The 17,404-nt window shown below is 50.1% G+C and overlaps 1 protein-coding gene across 4 annotated transcripts in view; it reads right to left on the bottom strand.

Annotated features, from left to right (window-relative positions):
- TRAPPC13 (trafficking protein particle complex subunit 13) overlaps nt 1-17,404 on the bottom strand; it is a 398,706-nt gene that overhangs the window by 156,577 nt on the left and 224,725 nt on the right. For all 4 annotated transcript variants that reach the window (XM_085631781.1, XM_085631789.1, XM_085631799.1 and 1 more), the window contains exon 5: nt 15,820-15,947. In XM_085631781.1, coding sequence (XP_085487907.1) covers nt 15,820-15,947 — 128 coding nt within the window. The remainder of the gene's footprint in view (nt 1-15,819; nt 15,948-17,404) is intronic.

Raw genomic sequence — 17,404 nt, 5'->3', positions numbered from 1 at the left:
CGGTCCAACATGGCAGACATGCTCTAGACGAGCTCCGGAGACCCGCCAACTTAACCTATCCTGCCCCATCCACGTCTAATTAACCCCACATTGTGTCTGCCCGTGCCTGGCGCGCTGCAGTGGCATCCAGTTGCCGAATTACCGACAGTGAAGCCGGCTGGGGGAGTTGCTCCTGATCCGGGGCCTTCTGCCCAGGTTCTCGTCGTACTGCACCCCGCCTCCCCTGGCTTTTACCAGTCGGATTGTGCCTGCGACCTGCCGTCGGGCGGGTGGAGACTCAGGAGGGCGATTGGTGCGGAGCCGGCGGCACATCACAATATCACCATTTCGGAGTAAGTTATCGGCAGTTTCTGCGTCGGCCAGTGGGCCCGTGTGGACGGGGACCAAGGGCCCGCGTTCGGGTGCCCCCCACCACTGAACTGTTTTACCTCGCTTGTTTGATGGCTTGAGGGACGGCGGAGGCTCATACCTGTAGCGTGGCGGGGCCTGTGTCGTAGTTGCCGGGGATGATCGCAGCAAAGTACACACGGACACCACTTAATGCTCTGGGCCGGAAGACCACGTGCGGTCCCGCCCACGTTTATTTATCCCCTCGGGGCGAGCCCGCCCTGAGGGGTGTAGGGATGCATGTAACATTGTAACATTGTTGGAGAGAGTCCGGGTGGCTCTCTACATCCCTCCTTTCTTTTAGTTCAGAGTCATCGAGTTCGTCCCACTATGGGGAAGTATATACAAAGTCATTCAGTCTCTTACTTGGGACTGGGTTCGGTCAGAGGCCATACCTCTGGCTTCGGACGCGAGATTCCGGGGAGCTGCCCAGCGGGGTACTCCGTGATGTATCAGCAACAGGGTCCTGGCTGGTTGGCCTTGCGGGGTCATCGACATCTTGATCGGTCTGCGGACCAGACGCCGGGGAGGAGACCCTTTCACTGAGAGGCACCAGGGAACCACGACCTGGAGGTGAGCCTTGGGGCCTGGACTCTTCCCAATCCGTGCCCACTTCGGAGACTGACTTGAAACTCGATACATTCCTTGTGATGGCCTGTTGGCCTCGTGTTGCCGTGACCATGGTCCCTCGAACCTCTACCACAGTCCATACCTCGGGCTCATAGGGGGTTCGGAACTTCAACCCAGGGTGCCGATCTCTGACTCGTATCTGTGGATCTCGGGCCCTTCGGGACTCACTGGCCTTCCGATTCGTTGCTTCTCTTCTCGCTTGAACAGCCGCCCCGTCTCTCTCGGCAGGTACCCACCCTGGACCTGACAGGATGCTGTCCCGTGGGGCTCTCTTGAACATGAGGTGTGCCGGAGCACATTTGGTGGTGCTGTGTGGAGTTTGGCGATACGCACCGAGAAACCGATCCAGAGCTGCTTCCGGATTCTCTCTATTCTCCACAGCAATGCGCAGCGCTCGATTGAGTGTTCTCATTAGTTGTTCCACCTCCCCATTTGCTTGAGGCCATAGCGGGGTGATTTTCCGGTGTCGGACCGCTAGATTGGCAAGGTATTCCTGAAACTGCCGCCCTTGGAAGGGGGGACCATTGTCCGACTTGACCTCTTCCGCCAGCCCCATGGTTGCAAACACTCGGTCGAGAACCCTCTTGACGTGATGAAACGCCGTTGACGCTACCACTTCAATGACAGGGAACTTCGAGAAGGAGTCGACCACAACTAGCATGTGCCGACCATCCGGAAAACTCCCAAAGTCCATGCTGAGATGTGTCCACGGCGTCTCACTTGCCTCTTCGGTAATTACTGGGGCTGGTGCAGGGTCCCCTCCGGTAATGGTGCAGGCGTGGCATTGTCGAACCATTTCCTCTACTTTGGAGTCCATCGCTGGGAACCAGACCTTGTCGCGAAGCCTGGCTTTTGTTTTGGCCATCCCCTGGTGGCCTACGTGCACCAGCGCAAGGATTCTTTTCTGTAGGTTGTCAGGGACCACGATGAGGCGTCCCCTCAGGATCACTCCTTCTCCCACACTAAGTTCGCTCCGGATGTGCCACAGTTGTTGGCGAGCGTGACTGACTTCTTGACGCAGGGCGCGGGCACCATCCATGAAATGGGCCCATCCCTCGTTGTCCAATGCCCTGTGAACACGAGAGTGTGTGGGGTCATCTCGCAAGGCCTGATCTATTTCCTCCAACGTCATGGCCTTGGGACAAGCCCCTTGCGACACCATCCTGACAAATGCTTCCGTGCTGCAGGTGTCCTCAGAGGATGTGGATGGCCGTGCTGACTCCGGGTGACGGGACAGATAGTCGGTAGGATTGTGGGCCCCAGGGCGATAGATTACCTTAAAATTGTAGGCCTGTAGCTGCACCGCCCACCGTCGATCCTCGGCGGCACCAGCCTCGTTAGCCCGGCAAACAGCGGGAGCAGCGGCTTGTGGTCCGTTATGACGGTGAAGTCCTGTCCGCACAGGTACAGATGGAAGTGCTGGCAGGCCCAGTTGATAGCCAGCGCTTCTCTTTCAATCTGGGCATACCTCGCCTCGGTGTCAGTGAGAGCCTTGCTGGCATACGCGACCGGTTTCCATACTTCGAGACTCTGCTCCTGCAGGAGGACAGCGGCGAGGCCCACCGGGCTGGTGTCCACGACCAGTTCCGTCTTCCTCCGGGGGTGGAAATACACCATGATCGTTTTGTCTAGGAGTCCCGCTTTGATATCTTGGAACGCCTTGTTGGCTGCGGGTGTCCACTCCCACTTGTTATCGTGGCGCGTAGCGGCTCGGACATGGCTGCGAGATTGGGGATAAATCGTCCGCAGTAAGTGGCCATCCCAAGAAAACTCCTCACTTCGGTGGGGTTCTGAGGCGTGTTTGCGGCTCCGATGGCCTCGGCCTTCTTCGGGTCTACCAGGAGACCTTCACGAGTGAACGTGTACCCAAAGAAGTCCACGCTGTCTTGATAGAAGGAGCACTTGGCTTTGTGTAGCGTCAGTCCACATTCCGTCAGCCTCTTGAGCGTGGCCCGGAGGTGGGAGTGATGTTCCTCAAGCGTGTGGGAGAATACCAGAATGTCGTCGCTGAGGTTAATCACGCCTTGCAACCCGGACAGGGTTTCGCGGATCGCGTTTTGGAAGACCTCCGCGGCTGAAGAGACGCGGAAACTGAGACTTTTATACCTCCGGAGGCCAACATGAGTCGAAATGGTGGTGATGTATCGGCTCCCAGGGTCTAGCTCCAACTAGTGGTATCCGGCATTTAGGTCCAGCTTCGAGAACCATTTCGCCCCGTTGAGGTCCGCCACGATGTCATCCATCGTGGGGGTGATGTGCCGCTCCCTCTTCACTGCTGTGTTGGGCAGCCGCATGTCCACACAGAGTCGGATGGCCCCTGGTTGCTTGGGCTTGGGTGCCACGACCAGCGGGGACACCCAGGGGGTGGGGCCAGATACTTTTTCAATGACATCAAGCTCTTCGAGCTTTCGCAGCTCCTCTTCCACTTGAGGGCGTAGGTTGAACGGCACTCTCCGATGCCTGAGGTCTACTGGTCGTACTGACTGGTCGATATGCAACTTGAATTTCTTGCCCTTGAGTTTCCCCAGACCGGTGAAGAGCGTTGGGAACCCCTTCAATATGTCATCGGCATGTGATTCGTGGACCTGGTTTGCAAACAACACAAGGCCCAAGTCCTCTGCCGTGTGACAGCTGAGCAGGGTCCCTTTCTTGCCTTCCGTGACGTGGAACTGCGTCTCCGTCGAGTAACCCCGCTCGCGATGGTAGCGCTGATGACGCCACGGAGTGGAAGAGGGTCCGTTCCTCCATACGTGTATATCCACGCCTTGGATGGCGTCAAGGGTGGTCGTGGCGACAGGCGGTCATACTGATCAGAGTCCATCACATTGACCGATGCCCCTGTGTTGATGAGGGCTTGTACCTCTGTGCCTCCGACTGAGACTGAGCACATGGGTGGCGGCCGTCGCCTGGAGCCTGTCCGGCTGACGTAGGATACCACGAACACATCGTCGTCTTCGTCCTTGTACACCGGGGTTCGCACTTGGGGCTGGTGCTCTAGGCTTGACGGCGGGTCAGCTTGCGAGACCTGGCGAACTTGCTGTGGCCCGAACCTGGGTCTTGACAACGGCTGTCTGATTCGCCCGCCACGGCATACCCTCGCATAGTGATTCATCCTTCCGCAGCGGGAGCACACTTTCCCTTTCGCCCCACAGACTGCCGTTGCCGGGTTATCTTCGCTGCAGTACCCGCACGACCCTCCCGGTGCGGGTTTGGACGCCTGGCGAGGTGTAGCGGGACGCCTTTGAATTGCTTCCACCTTTTCTTCCTTGATGGGCAGGGTCTTGAACCCTGACCCCGTGGCCACGGGGGTGTGTAGGGCCGCTTCCATCTCTTCCGCCCGGGCGTCCGACAACTCATGAGAGCGTGCGAGTACCAGGTCCCTGGCTGTCGGAGGATCAATTTCCGTAGGAGCTTGGAACGACAGCCTAAGATGATTTGATCTCTTATTTCTTCTCTTTGGTCAGTGAAGGGGCAAGTGCTGGCCAGCCGGCGCAGCCGCGCGTAAAACATGTCAACCGATTCTGTGTCGGTCTGCCACGCCCTCCGGAACTTGAATTTCTCGAAGTCGGGGTTGAGCTGTGGGTCGAAGTTCTGTTTTGTGCAGCGACTGCCGCATCATAGTCGTCATCGTTTCCGGTGTTGGGAAGCGTGTCCAACAGGTAATAAATCTCAGCCCCTCCATAATAGATAAGTAAGGATCGCTTGACTGTCCCATCCGTTTCACGAGTCCCTTTGAAATAATGATTCAATCTCCCTACCCATGCTTTCCACCTTGGCGCAGCAGTGGCGGGATCCGAGGTCTCACTGAAAGGTGGCAGCGGTGCGACCGCGGTGTGGGTGACCATAGGTGGTGTTGAGTTGTTGCCGGCGCCTGGATTGTGCACACCAGCTTGCGAGGCGCTTGTGCCTGCGGCGGGTACGGTGCTCATTATGCGGGTTCTCTGTGTAATATGTATTTAATCTTTTTTTTTTTTCTGGGTTTTGCCAATGCTTGTTTGTGCAGGGTAAACCTCCTCCCTTTTCCTTTTAAACGTCCTTCTTGAAATGTTTATTCATGCCAAAGGTTCTGCTTTTCCCCACTCACTCTTGCTTTGCAGGCAGGCAGGCAGGCAGGCAGGACAGCCCTGCTAAGGCCCCCTCCTGGAGGTTCGCCGAGTCAGACGGGAGCCAGCTGAGGCAGAGCAACCACGTGGACTCCAGATCAGGGGAAGACCTCCACCACACGGAACACGGATGCAGCGCTCCCGGCCAGCCACTCACCCGATGTGTGGCGCACTGAAACGCCGCCGGCCCGAACACGCTCCCGATGTCAAGTGACGCGCGTGGGCGGGCGTCACGCTGGCAGGCAGAGCAGTCGGCAGAAGGCAGCACGCGGGTGGGCTCCGCGATCCTCCGTCACTTCAGGTACGCGGCTGGAGCATCAGCATCGCGGGTGGGCTCCGCACGCTCCGATGACTCGCAGGGCAGGCAGATATGCACGCGAGGGTGTGACCGGCCTCGTCGCCAGTGTAGCGCGGCAGGGCCTGTGTCGCAGTTGCCGGGGATGATCGCAGCAAAGTACACACGGACACCACTTAATGCTCTGGGCCGGAAGACCACGTGCGGTCCCGCCCATGTTTATTTATCCCCTCGGGGCGAGCCCGCCCCGAGGGGTGTAGGGATGCATGTAACATTGTTGGAGAGAGTCCGGGTGGCTCTCTACAATACCTGTTCCCCCCTTGGCTACGGACGGTGCTCGCATAGATCCGGGCAGCACCGCGGCCATGCTGAATTGTTGCCGGAGGATGCCATTGCAGGCAGGCGTGGAGATTATTGATATCGAGCCTGGCTGCCGGAGATTGCTGCGACTCGGGCCTGTGCGGCGCGACGACCTGCTGGTGCTGAAGGAATCTCCTCGGGTTAGTGCGTGGCTAACACCCCCCACCCCGTCCTGGTTTCATCTCAGGGTTTCTGGCTGGCCCATTACAAGTACTATGATCCTACCTGGGCCTCCCAATTCCACCATCTGCGGGCTTCATTGAGTCCTTCGGGGATCCTCCCCTGTTTTCCAGACGGCTGGCGTGGAGGTGGTGTATCCCGGTTCTGGTGCACTGGATCAGATGGGGTGTGTGTGCGGACTGCTGCCAGAGCACGCCAAAGCTCATCTCACCTTCACTGCGATCATTGTGGAACGTCCCCACCACCGCGTTACGCTGCGCAAAGAACACATAGCCTGGCAGAGGCACCCATTAAGGGGGTGCGGAGTCGCCTGCGTGCGGAAGTGGCCGGGCTAGGTCTTGGTGTGGCTTGTGTGCAGGTTGACTCCACGCCTTCCTCTCTGCCTGGCTCGGCCTGACGACCGGCAGTGGGGAAGCCATCTACATCTTTTACCCCCCCCCCCGGGATGCTTTCGCCAGTACGACTGTTGCTGAGGTGCGGGCGTGCCTCTAATTGACTCCTGCAAAAGTCTACTGGCTTTCGAAGGTATATCTGTTGCCGCTCAACATGACTCGCGACAAGCTGCCAAGCACCAAACAAAGCATGCTCAATCGCTATGCTGTCACTGGGGTGCACTCGGCGGATCCAATCAGTCAGGGCCCTGCTGGTCCGGATAACGCTGCACTGATGGTGGCAATAACACAATCCCAAGACGCGCTTGAGGCTAAGATTGGGGCAGTGGGGTCGGACATGATGCTGATCAGTCAGGACCTCCGCAGGGCGGTTGACAGGATAACAGAGGCCGAAACCCGGATCTCAACTACGGAAGATACAGTTGCCTCTCTTCACAAGAAGGTGTCCTCTCTGGAATTCAACACTAAGGGGGTGGGGGGCGGGGGGTTTGATGCTGAAGGCAGGGTCCGGAGGAACACTCTTCCTTTTGTAAGTTTTCCTGAGGGGTGCGGAGATAATAATATGGAACGATTCCTTACCACGTGGATACGGAGCTGGATCCCCCAGTCGTCTCTATCTCAACGCTTCACCATTGAACGTGCGCACCATGCTTTGATGCAAAAGCCCCCACCGGGGCCAGGCCTCGGCCTATTATAGCTAGATTCCTCAACTTCCACAACCATGATGCGGTCCTCGCACAGGCCAGATTGGCGGGCAGACTCCAGCATCATTGCCACCACATTTCCATCTTTCCAGACTATAAACGAATGGTGCAGCAACGCCGGCAGTCATTCACGACTGCTAAAGCCCGCCTGCGAGGTTTTAAACTCCAGTATACATTGCTCTTTCCGTCCCGGCTGAGAGTAATATATGATTCACGTACTATTTTCTTTGACACTCCTGAGGAGGTTTTTGCCTGGACGGATGAACGACAGAAGCTCAAGCCGCATACTCCGCCACGCATCGATTCGGAGTCGTCTTCTGGTGAGGCCACGCAGCAGCTTCCTAAGACTAAAGGGAAAATAAACCGAAGATCACACAAGGCGTCGCTCGAAGTCCCAAGGTGCCTCCGGCTCCCGGGGTGATGGGGGTCTACGTGACTCTTGGCCGGCGCACTGTGGAGATTGAAGTCTGTGGGACACGTCCTTATACGGACAGGACTGGCCGGTGAAATCTAACTCTCTTCCCTATTTTATATCGCTCTTTTGTTTATGCAATACCAGTATTGGGGTCTAAGAACTTTGATTTGTTTATTATGCTGATGGAACTAAACATGGGCCTACGTGAGGTCTTCTCCCCTCCCCTCTCCTCTCAGCATCTGAGAACTTAACATTTCCATGGGGATAGTTTTATAGGGAACCGTTGGTATGGGACCGTGCCTTGCCCCCGTTGGGGTGGTGGTACGATGCTCACTACGACAAATATTTCTATTGTTCTAGAAGTATTGGGTGTGGGTGGGTGGGGGAGGGGAAGGGTTTTCTTTTTTGTTTGATGTTCTTTGTTATTGCCACCAAGTCTTTCGTTCTGTGTACTTTGAACTTGTCAATGTCATCCACCTTATCAGCTGCTTTAATATATGTCACTACTGTCTATGTCACAAGATGTAGCCGGGGTCGGGAGTAGAGCGTTCCGAATCCTTAGCTGGAATTTTAATGTTCTACTGGATAAAATTAAACGGGGTGCCATGCTGCGCCATGCCAAGCGGCACAGGGCGGGTGTTCTCTTTCTGCAGGAGACCCACTTGGCGGGCACTAAGGCACCTTGTTTGGGAAGGTTTGGTTTTGCACACACGTACTATGCTGGTTTCACTAGAGGTTCCCTGGGTGTCGCAATACTCATAAATCGCAGTGTCCCATTCATTCATAGCCGCACATAGCCGGATCCACAGAATAGATTCATTGTGATATATGGGACGCTCTATGGGGAGCCCATTGTTCTAGGTAGTGTTTATGCCCCTCCCCTCTCGTGTGTTCCCTAGTTGAGAAGCTGACAACGCTATGGACCGACCCTCCATCGGTATTAACTGTAGTTGGAGGCGGGGGGGGACTGGAATGATGTTATGTCCATGTCGCAGGATAGATGGCACGCCACGGCCCGAGTTGCAGAGATCCCAGATTCCAAACCATTCCCACTAGTCCAGGGATTGGGATGGGTGGACTCATGGAGGACTATACACCCGGACACACATGCCTACACTTACTTCTCTAGAGTACATGACTCCTTTTCCGTTTAGATTACTTCTTCCTTTCGGCGACACCCACCCACAGGCTGGTCGAGGCCGCACTTCTTACCAGGGGGCTATCCGATCATTCACCCGGCCATTCTACTCTCCTTAGACCCCAAGCGTTCCAGATTTCGGTGGTGTCTGTCGCCATGGTTATTACGGGACGAGAAATATAGGGCACGTATGCATGCATCTTTAACGGATTATCTGCTACTCAACACAGATACAGTGGAGTCGCCGGCCACCCTGTGGAAGGCTATGAAGCCCATCCTCAAAGGAGCATATTGCCTTCCACACTGCCCTATGCAGACAGCGACGCAACAAGCTGCTCAGAACTGAGGTTCAGCTCCTTGATTTGGAGCATTCCAGTAGGGACGCAGGGGGACAGGCTGCATGCAAACAATTGCTGACAGTGCAACAGACATACGCCAGCGAGCTTCTCAACGAGGCACGACTCTTATTGGCTCTCCACACGTAGCCGGATTTACCAGTGGGGGGACAAATCTAGCGCTCTGTTGCACGGATTGTGTCAGCAGACGCTCCGGCCCCAGATACTCCCGAATATATGTGGCCCTGATGGGACCGCGCTTACAGACCCGGCCGCCATTGCCGACAGCTTTGCCTCGTTCTTCACGTACCTATATGCCCCCCATGAAGTATTACCTGCTATCCTTATACAGAAGTTTATTGATGACTATCCTCCCCGCGTTTTGTCAGACACAGCACGAGAGGCGTTGGACGCTCGTTGGACGCTCCCCTGTAGGTAGATGAACTTCTATCTGCACTATTGGATATGCGAGAGGGCAAGGCGCCAGGGCCTGAACGGTTACCCTTGCGAGTTCTTTCAAAAATGTCACCTGCAACTTTTAATACCCTACCTGACGGCCACGGAGGCTTCCTGGGACCATGGTAGCCTTCCGCCAGATTGGCGGCATGCTGAGATCCTGGTGTTCTTGAAGCCGGGCCGTCCACTGGACAATTCCTGTCCTATCGTCCAGTCTCCCTACTCAATGTGGAAGCTAAGCTTGTGGCCAAGGTACTTGCCAACTGTCTAGTCCCTTATATCACGGAGCTCATTCATCCGTATCAGGCAGGATTTATGCCCAACCACGCTACACAACATAATATTAGGGGTGCCCATAATGCCATCGCCGCAGTGGATAAACTGGACACCCCTGCCGCGCTTCTTTTGGCCAACATGAATAAGGCCCTTGACTCCCTTAGTTGAACTTATCTCTTTGCCTTGCTAGCTCGCCTTAACATCGGCCCCCGGTTGCTTAGCTTTATCCGCCTGCTTTATACGGACATAACCGTCTCAGTCGACGTGGCTGACCCGGTCTCTAAAAGCTTTCCGGTTGGGCGGGGGACGAGCCAGGGCTGCCCACTCTCCCCTTATCTTTTTGCTCTAGCTATGGAGCCGCTTGCGGCTTGGGTATGGATAGACACGCAATTGCGCGGCTTCGAGTGGGCGCCAGGCATTTCCGACCGCATAGCACTTTATGCGGATGATGTACTGTTTTTTATCACTGATCTCAACCGGACTGGCCTGCGTCTTCTCCGTATCATGCAGATCTTCGGCGAAACCTCCAGTCTCTATATGAACCAGGGAAAATCCTTTTTGTGGTCACTGCGGGGTGGAGATCAGCTGGGCGACTGGTTGCGGAAGGTGGTCATGGTCCCGGACAGCTTTAAGTACTTGGGAGTGCATCAGTCTTTGTCTCGGGCCCTAGCATGGAATAGGATCCTCGCACCCCAATGGACACAGGTGGGAGACCAGACACGAGTATGGTCTCACCTACCTCTATCCCTTTTTGGTAGATCCGCCATCTTTAAAATGATCTCTCTGCCGTGTCTCCTTTATCAGCTACAGAATAATCCCTATCCGATAAAACCTACATGGTTTCGCCAATTGAATGCTGTCCTCGCCCGGTTCTTGTGGGAGGTGGGAGGGGGGGGGGGGAGGGCAGGGGGGCATGCGTCGCTGGTGGCTTTGAGGACCTGCTTCCAATCAACCTACTCAGGCGGAGTGGCCACCCCGGATGATCAGGCATATTATATGGCCTCCCATCTCCTTGTCCTCAATGATTGGTGGTATGGTGATCGTGGGGACCCGGCATATGCGGTGGAGTGCTGGTTGCTGGGGGACAATGCTCTCCACAGGGTTCTTTATTCAGTGGCACCGCTTCGTGGGCTACCACCCGCTACAGTCATAACTTTTAATATTTGGAAGGCCGTGCTCCGACAGATGGGCTAGTGGGGGAGACTCACTAAGGAAACTCCATTGTGGAATAATGGACAATTACCACAGTTGATGCACCTGTCCGGCTTCCGGGGCTGGGAGGCCATTGGGATAGATACGGTGGGAGCAGTTTGTACGTGGCTGTACTCTTAAGTCTTTCACAGACATACAAGCAGAATACGATATGCCCCGCACACAATTTTATCGCTACCTCCAGTTTCGACACGCCTTTGCCCGGTCCATATCTCATTTAACGCAGATTCCTGAATTTAATCCCATTGAGGCAAAGGTTTTCATGGGAGACCTAGAGAATCACAAAATCACAAAAATTTACCGCACACTTATCAATAACACCCCCACTACACTCCATAAAACTAGAGAGGCATAGCAGCAGGATCTGGGCCCCCTGGATGAGGATGAATGGGTGAAGGCTCTGGAGTCTCCACAAAGCGCAGCAATTGCGGCTCGCCTGCGCCTTATCCAGTTTAAGTACCTGCACAGAGCTTATTACATTAAGCACAGGGTACGGCGTGCTGGACTCATCGCATCTCCACACTGCTTGCGCTGTAAATCTATAGAGGGCACGTTCTTGCATACTGTGTGGGCCTGCCCAGTGCTGTCAAAGTTCTGGAGGGGGGTGTTCACATGCCAGTCTGAGGTCTTGGGATGGGTCATTGCTTCCTCACCGAGATTGGCTATATTACACATTACGGAGGACATAGGTGGAAATAGGTATAAGCGTCATCTCCTATTTCTGGGCTTAACACTGGGGAGAGACATTGCCCGGGCCTGGAAAGATTAATCTTCACCGTTGCTTGGGGTGTAGAAGAAGGGCCTAGATTTCTGTATGGGCCTGGAACTTCCGGTCTTGGAGGCAAGGGGATGCCCTTGTAAGCACTACAAAATTTGGAAAAGATGGGCTGACTATTAGGGGATAATATCTGGAGCCTCCCCCCCTAACCTCCCCCGCATCTGATGTTGAAGAACCAATAGTATGATATTAGCTAGCTGGCATATACGTAGTGCTGGTTATCGATCTGACTATGGATGGCAGAATCATTTTGGCACAGTTGTTTTTTTTCTCTTCTTTTCCTTTCCATGTTCTTAGCTTTTCTTTCAATATATTTTTTGTGGAACCATTCCTTTATTATTGCTGGAAAGGTTGAATCATGTATTTGCTACGATGTCTATTTGCACTGGGTGCCATATGAGGCCCTTGTATTATATTGGATGTCAACAATAAAATTATGTTTTGGGGGAAAACAAAGTTGTGGTCATACTATTCACACCTCCTGCAGACTTCTTGCATTAAGGATGGGACATGGCTGCTACTGTGCAGTTTGATTGGTAGCAGTATATGCGCGAATCAGGGCTGGGAACCTTTGTGAAGCACCCAATCCAAAAGTCGTTTCAATTATCTACATGCTTCCTAGTCATATGAGAGAATGGTGGTAGGGGGGATGGCGCAGGGATAAATCGGGGCACAGACTGGGGTATGGTGCTCCTCTACACAGTTGGGACAGCTGACCAACCGATGTTGGGCTGCAAGTCATTTGGTGATTAAGACACTGCTGGGTAAGGATGTTTTCCCATTTTTCAGTGGTACACAAACCCTATGCAAGAAAAGATATGATGCTCATAGACTAGGTACACTGTACCTACCTCTAGGATGTATCACAAGATCTAATAGTATACTTAATCAGACCAGTGATTTTCATCTTCTGTTGGGGAGTGGTTGATTTACATAGAGGTGCTGGTTGGTGTTTCAATGAATGCTTTTTCAAGCTATCCTTTCTCAGATCTTCTATTTAGCAATAACAAGGAATGTATAATGCCTACAAAATGAGACTCCTTGAAGGTTGGGATAATGGGCACATGCATTGCAGAGGCTGCCAGGTTGAAGAAGAACTGGGAGGACGTTGTCAGATATCTTTAGCAAGAGCAAGAAGGATTACAGGCCCAGCATAAAAAAACAAAAAACAAATTCCCCAAAACATTTTTTGGCCCTATGTGGATAAATGTGACTCTGGAAATTTGATAACTCACAATGTTCCTAAGCTAAGGTTAATCAAAAAGATTACGAAGGAATCAAAAATGATGTTGACTCAGTCCTTTACTGTGTCTGTTAACAATGATAACTCCATTAGGGAAATACAGGAACTGAATAAGTTAAAGGCATTTCAACATTATTACCAGCAACTATACGCCACGGAGGTGGTAACTTTCAAGAATAATAGGGGAGTGGGACTGAGTAATATATAGAGGGAACAACAATATTTCTTGGACAGTCCACTCTCTGCAGACGAGACAACAAAAGATTGGGGAAATCATATGGACCTGATGGTGACTCTCATTATCCTTCAATAAAGTTCACTAGCTAAGACTAGTGGATATCCTAATCAAGCTATAAAGCCCTTTTTTCCTAACACACTCAATGATTGAGGCAAGAGTCTGAGTTCTTTTTAAACAGAGCAAAGATCTAGAAAAATGTGACTCCAACCACCCTACCTCATTCCAATACAGATGAAAATCTTCATGAAGATTTTGACACTATGATTGAATAGCATAGTACACTTAACTGGTCCATCCTGACCAGGAATGTTCTGTTTATAAAAGGCATGTATGGGGCATTACTAAAAACCGGGTAAAGGGACTATGCTGTTATCATTAGATGCAAAGAAACCATTCAATACATTCAACTGGAGCTTTCTTAGGGAGGTACTCCAGGCCTCAGGGTAGCTTTCCTAAATATGGTTATTGTGCATGGTTCGGGTCTCAACACCTAGAACAGTAGGAATCCACTTATGGTTAATAAAAACTGATGGACCAGGCACTGATGCCACTCTTGCCCTTGTGTTTGCGTCCTGTTGAGAACTACTACAACAGAAGCTTGGGAAGACAAGGGAGGTCATAAGAGTGAGATTGGGGAGGGAAGGATGAGTTTAAATTAGCATTGTTTGCAGATGATCGCCTGGTCTCTCTTCACAGACCTAAGTAAATCTTTGCTGTTACAGCTTGGTGAACTCCAGAAGTTCGGATTGGCACTGGAGTTTATAATCAATATGCACAAATGTGAGGCTTTACATATGAAGCTCACCTGGGAGGAGATCCTGGCATGAGATGGGATTTCTTTCTGAGCATTCACTGTTCAAATGAACCTTACACTCCCTTCAGTATCTGGGAGTGTACCTTCCAGTAACAGTTCCCGAACTATATTTAGCTAACTTCCTTCGCCTAATGAAAGATCAGAAAAGACTTCCAGAGTTTCAAACTAAACAAGATACGTAGTAGTTGTGCCAAGTATCTGTAACAATATCTGTCCTATCAAGGATATTGTTCCTGCTCCACACCTTTCTGATACATGTAGGTAAAACATTCTTGGATCAAATTGAGCAGATATCTGCAGATTTATTTTTTAGAACACTGGAGGAAAATCGACAATTCCCACAAGAATTGAATTTCTATATCCTAAGAAAATGGGCTTAGGGTTCCCAAATTACATACTGCATTATCAAGCGTCCCACCTAAAATATCTCTTAGCGAAAAAGAATGTATGGTCCAGGAAGCAACAATTTTGTTACAGTACATGCTCCCATGTGGGAGACTCCATTGCCTCTAAACTGACCCAGATGATGCACTCCCCTATAACAAGGTCAACATTACATGTCTGGGACCGGTTTGGAATTAAAAGAAATCTTACGAAACTTCCCTTAACATACACCCAAATTCTGGCCAATTTAGAGTTTAGTGCCTGTTTGGACAGAAAAGCATTCAGATATTCTCAGGACATGAGATGTGTCAAAATAGCCAATATGTTCAAAAGGGGGTGATACAATCCTTTGATCAGATTTGGAAAGATAGCGGGCTGAATGAGAAGAAATGGTACCACTACAAATGAGCACTGGGGTCATGTACTCAACTTTTAGGGAAGCAGCCACACGATCCCTTACAAAATTGAGAAATTCAATTCTCATCTGATTTCTAAAATCTATAAGATCCTACCTGAAGAGACTGCTGCTGATTTCAGGATGACTGGAAGAAACAGCTGTGTACCTCATTAACTAAAGAAGAGTGAGAGATGTTCCTGAGTAATAAATATAGTGGTTCAAATTTGATCAGGGTATAGAATGTTCAAATATGATCTTGCTTTAGTGGCACTAGACTTCTCAGCACATACATGCCACCGTTAAAAATAGGTGGTGGACAGGATGTGATTAGGTTTGATAGGCTTTCAACTAAAGAAAACAAATATGAACTGTACTCAAGTTAATGTATTTTAGCATTCAACCGACCATTTTCCCGTGAGATCTCTTGTCATTTGAAATGACAATTTTATTTTGATTATTGGCTGCGCTGCTTGGTATTTTTGCATTAAGCTCTTGTTAGATTGGAGTACTTCCCTGACGTGTTTGTGTTGTATTTTTAAAATAATACTTAATACAACTAAGCAGTGGAGGAAGGCTGCATCACTGATATATCACTGTTAACTGCCAACTAGAAACTAACTATATGGTAGAAATCCTACATCTTATCCAAGAGTTATTCCATAACTTTCAGTTAATTTTGGGGATCGAAAAGCATGACCTTTGAGACAACAAATGACTATTCTCAGATCTAAGGTTCCTGCTCCTAGAACACTTCTCAATTGAATGCAGTGAGGCCACATATCCAAGGTTACAGAGGACATTACAGGTTGCCTGAATGTAAGACATGTACGGCATATGTACAGTCTACCCACTTATCCACGAATGTTCTACTCCAGAGGGAGCTGGAAATGAATGGGAATAATGGTAACTGGTAGGGTGAGCTGGGTACTTTATGGAGTTTCTAGTATGTGTTGTCGTTTTCTTTTTTGAAAATGTCAATAAAAAAGCATTGGTGTCGCTATTAGCCAAGTTCATTCATGTCTTACACAAAAACTACAAAAAATATACTTTACTGAATTTCAGTTGTTGTTACTGCCACTTACATGTGTGTCCCAATCTCCTTCACTTCATGGTGGATAACATCATCTATACAGCTATCGGGCGAGAGCTCTGCGACTGCAGATGTGGACGCAGACAGGTTTAAACGCTGAGAGCTGGTCTGAAGATCGGCCTTTTCAGGGATTAAACAATTTTAAACATTCAATGTTTTCAACATAGCAAAAGAAAATCTTAAACCTTTAGCATTTGTGGTCATAGATTCAGAATCCATAGCAGTCCATACAAATTCAGATTCCATTTAATTTTCAAATTGTCACATTAAAATAATTTCAGATGGGCGCAAAGGGGTTTCATATTTGTTTTCATTGCTTTTTTGCTTAACCAATTAAATGCAGTAGATAATTTAAAAACAAAAGGCATTTTACTTTTCATTTGCATATATTTAGTGTGCTTTATTTGTTCCTTTCAAAGTTATCAAGATGACGGAAGTCCCTGAACTGTACAATTTCAGTTCTTATAAGTATTCTAGCTACAGTGTCAATATATTATTTGCCCTGTGGCTATACACCGTGGTTTTTTCAAAGCTACACAATGTATGCAAGGTTTGTAAGCATATAATAGATACCTTGAAGTGTAATGAATTTTGAGGATCTTTCAAGATCATACCATAGAATGCAAATCTAAAGTTAAACACACTTTCACAGCAAGATATGGAAGTTTTTGAATGCAAGGATTTGCTTTTGTGTGGATGGGACAGGAGAGTAGGTAAGATGTCTTTTTTGGTGGATGTCAGAGACACAAATGTATTCATAAAGTAAGAAAATGAAAGACTTAATTTTGACCTATGCCTGTAACCTTGATGCTGTAAAGGAGGCTACCCAGTATCTCAGTTAAGAAGTGAGAGTTAAACTCTATCACCATTCCTCCAAGCCGCATGGCTTGTCCTAATCCTCCCTCAAACATATTCTCCACTCATAGCTTAAACTTGTAGAACATGGGAATGGATATGGGTTAATAGAATGTATTCATTTATGACTTTAAGCACAACGTACATCAACAAAGTGGAGTCTTGGTGTTACTACAGGAAGAAGATGAACCCTTCTGCCTAGGAATACATTCAGCTAGTATAGTTGAAGTCTTTAGTGTTATGTGGAAACTGGCTGTGGTTGTGCTGAGATGGTTGGCAATGTTCTGCAGCAGATGATATTGAACCATCAGGGACTGAGGCTGAGCCCCACATAGAAAAGAAGGTCCATGTACTAAATACTGCCAAGGGCAGGCAATATCTAATAATATCAAATGACGTACAGGAAAAGCAGTGGACGGATATAAGCAAAGGTCCCAGACGATGCTACTGAAAATTTATTTTCCATAATCTTGAGAGTTCTTTTTGTGTAGAATGGCCATATTTTGTTGGTATGAGAAATGACTAGGTCTAGCTGGGGTTTCCCTCACACTCAGAACTCCTGTTCAATACCATTTCTTTGTGTGTCCACCTGTGGCACACAGCCATCTTCTGTCAGAGTGTTTGTCAAAAAAAATAATAATAATTCAATGTTGAATCCTGGCACATGTTCTGATTTCAACAATATCTGGCGGTGGATACAAACTTCCATAAGAACTGGGCCT

The sequence above is a fragment of the Triturus cristatus genome, chromosome 2_1 (genome assembly GCF_964204655.1).
Source record: "Triturus cristatus chromosome 2_1, aTriCri1.1, whole genome shotgun sequence".
In the NCBI taxonomy this organism is placed as follows: domain Eukaryota; kingdom Metazoa; phylum Chordata; class Amphibia; order Caudata; family Salamandridae; genus Triturus; species Triturus cristatus.
The sequence above is the reverse complement of the archived record's forward strand: the minus strand, read 5'-3'. Positions and strand labels throughout refer to the sequence as shown.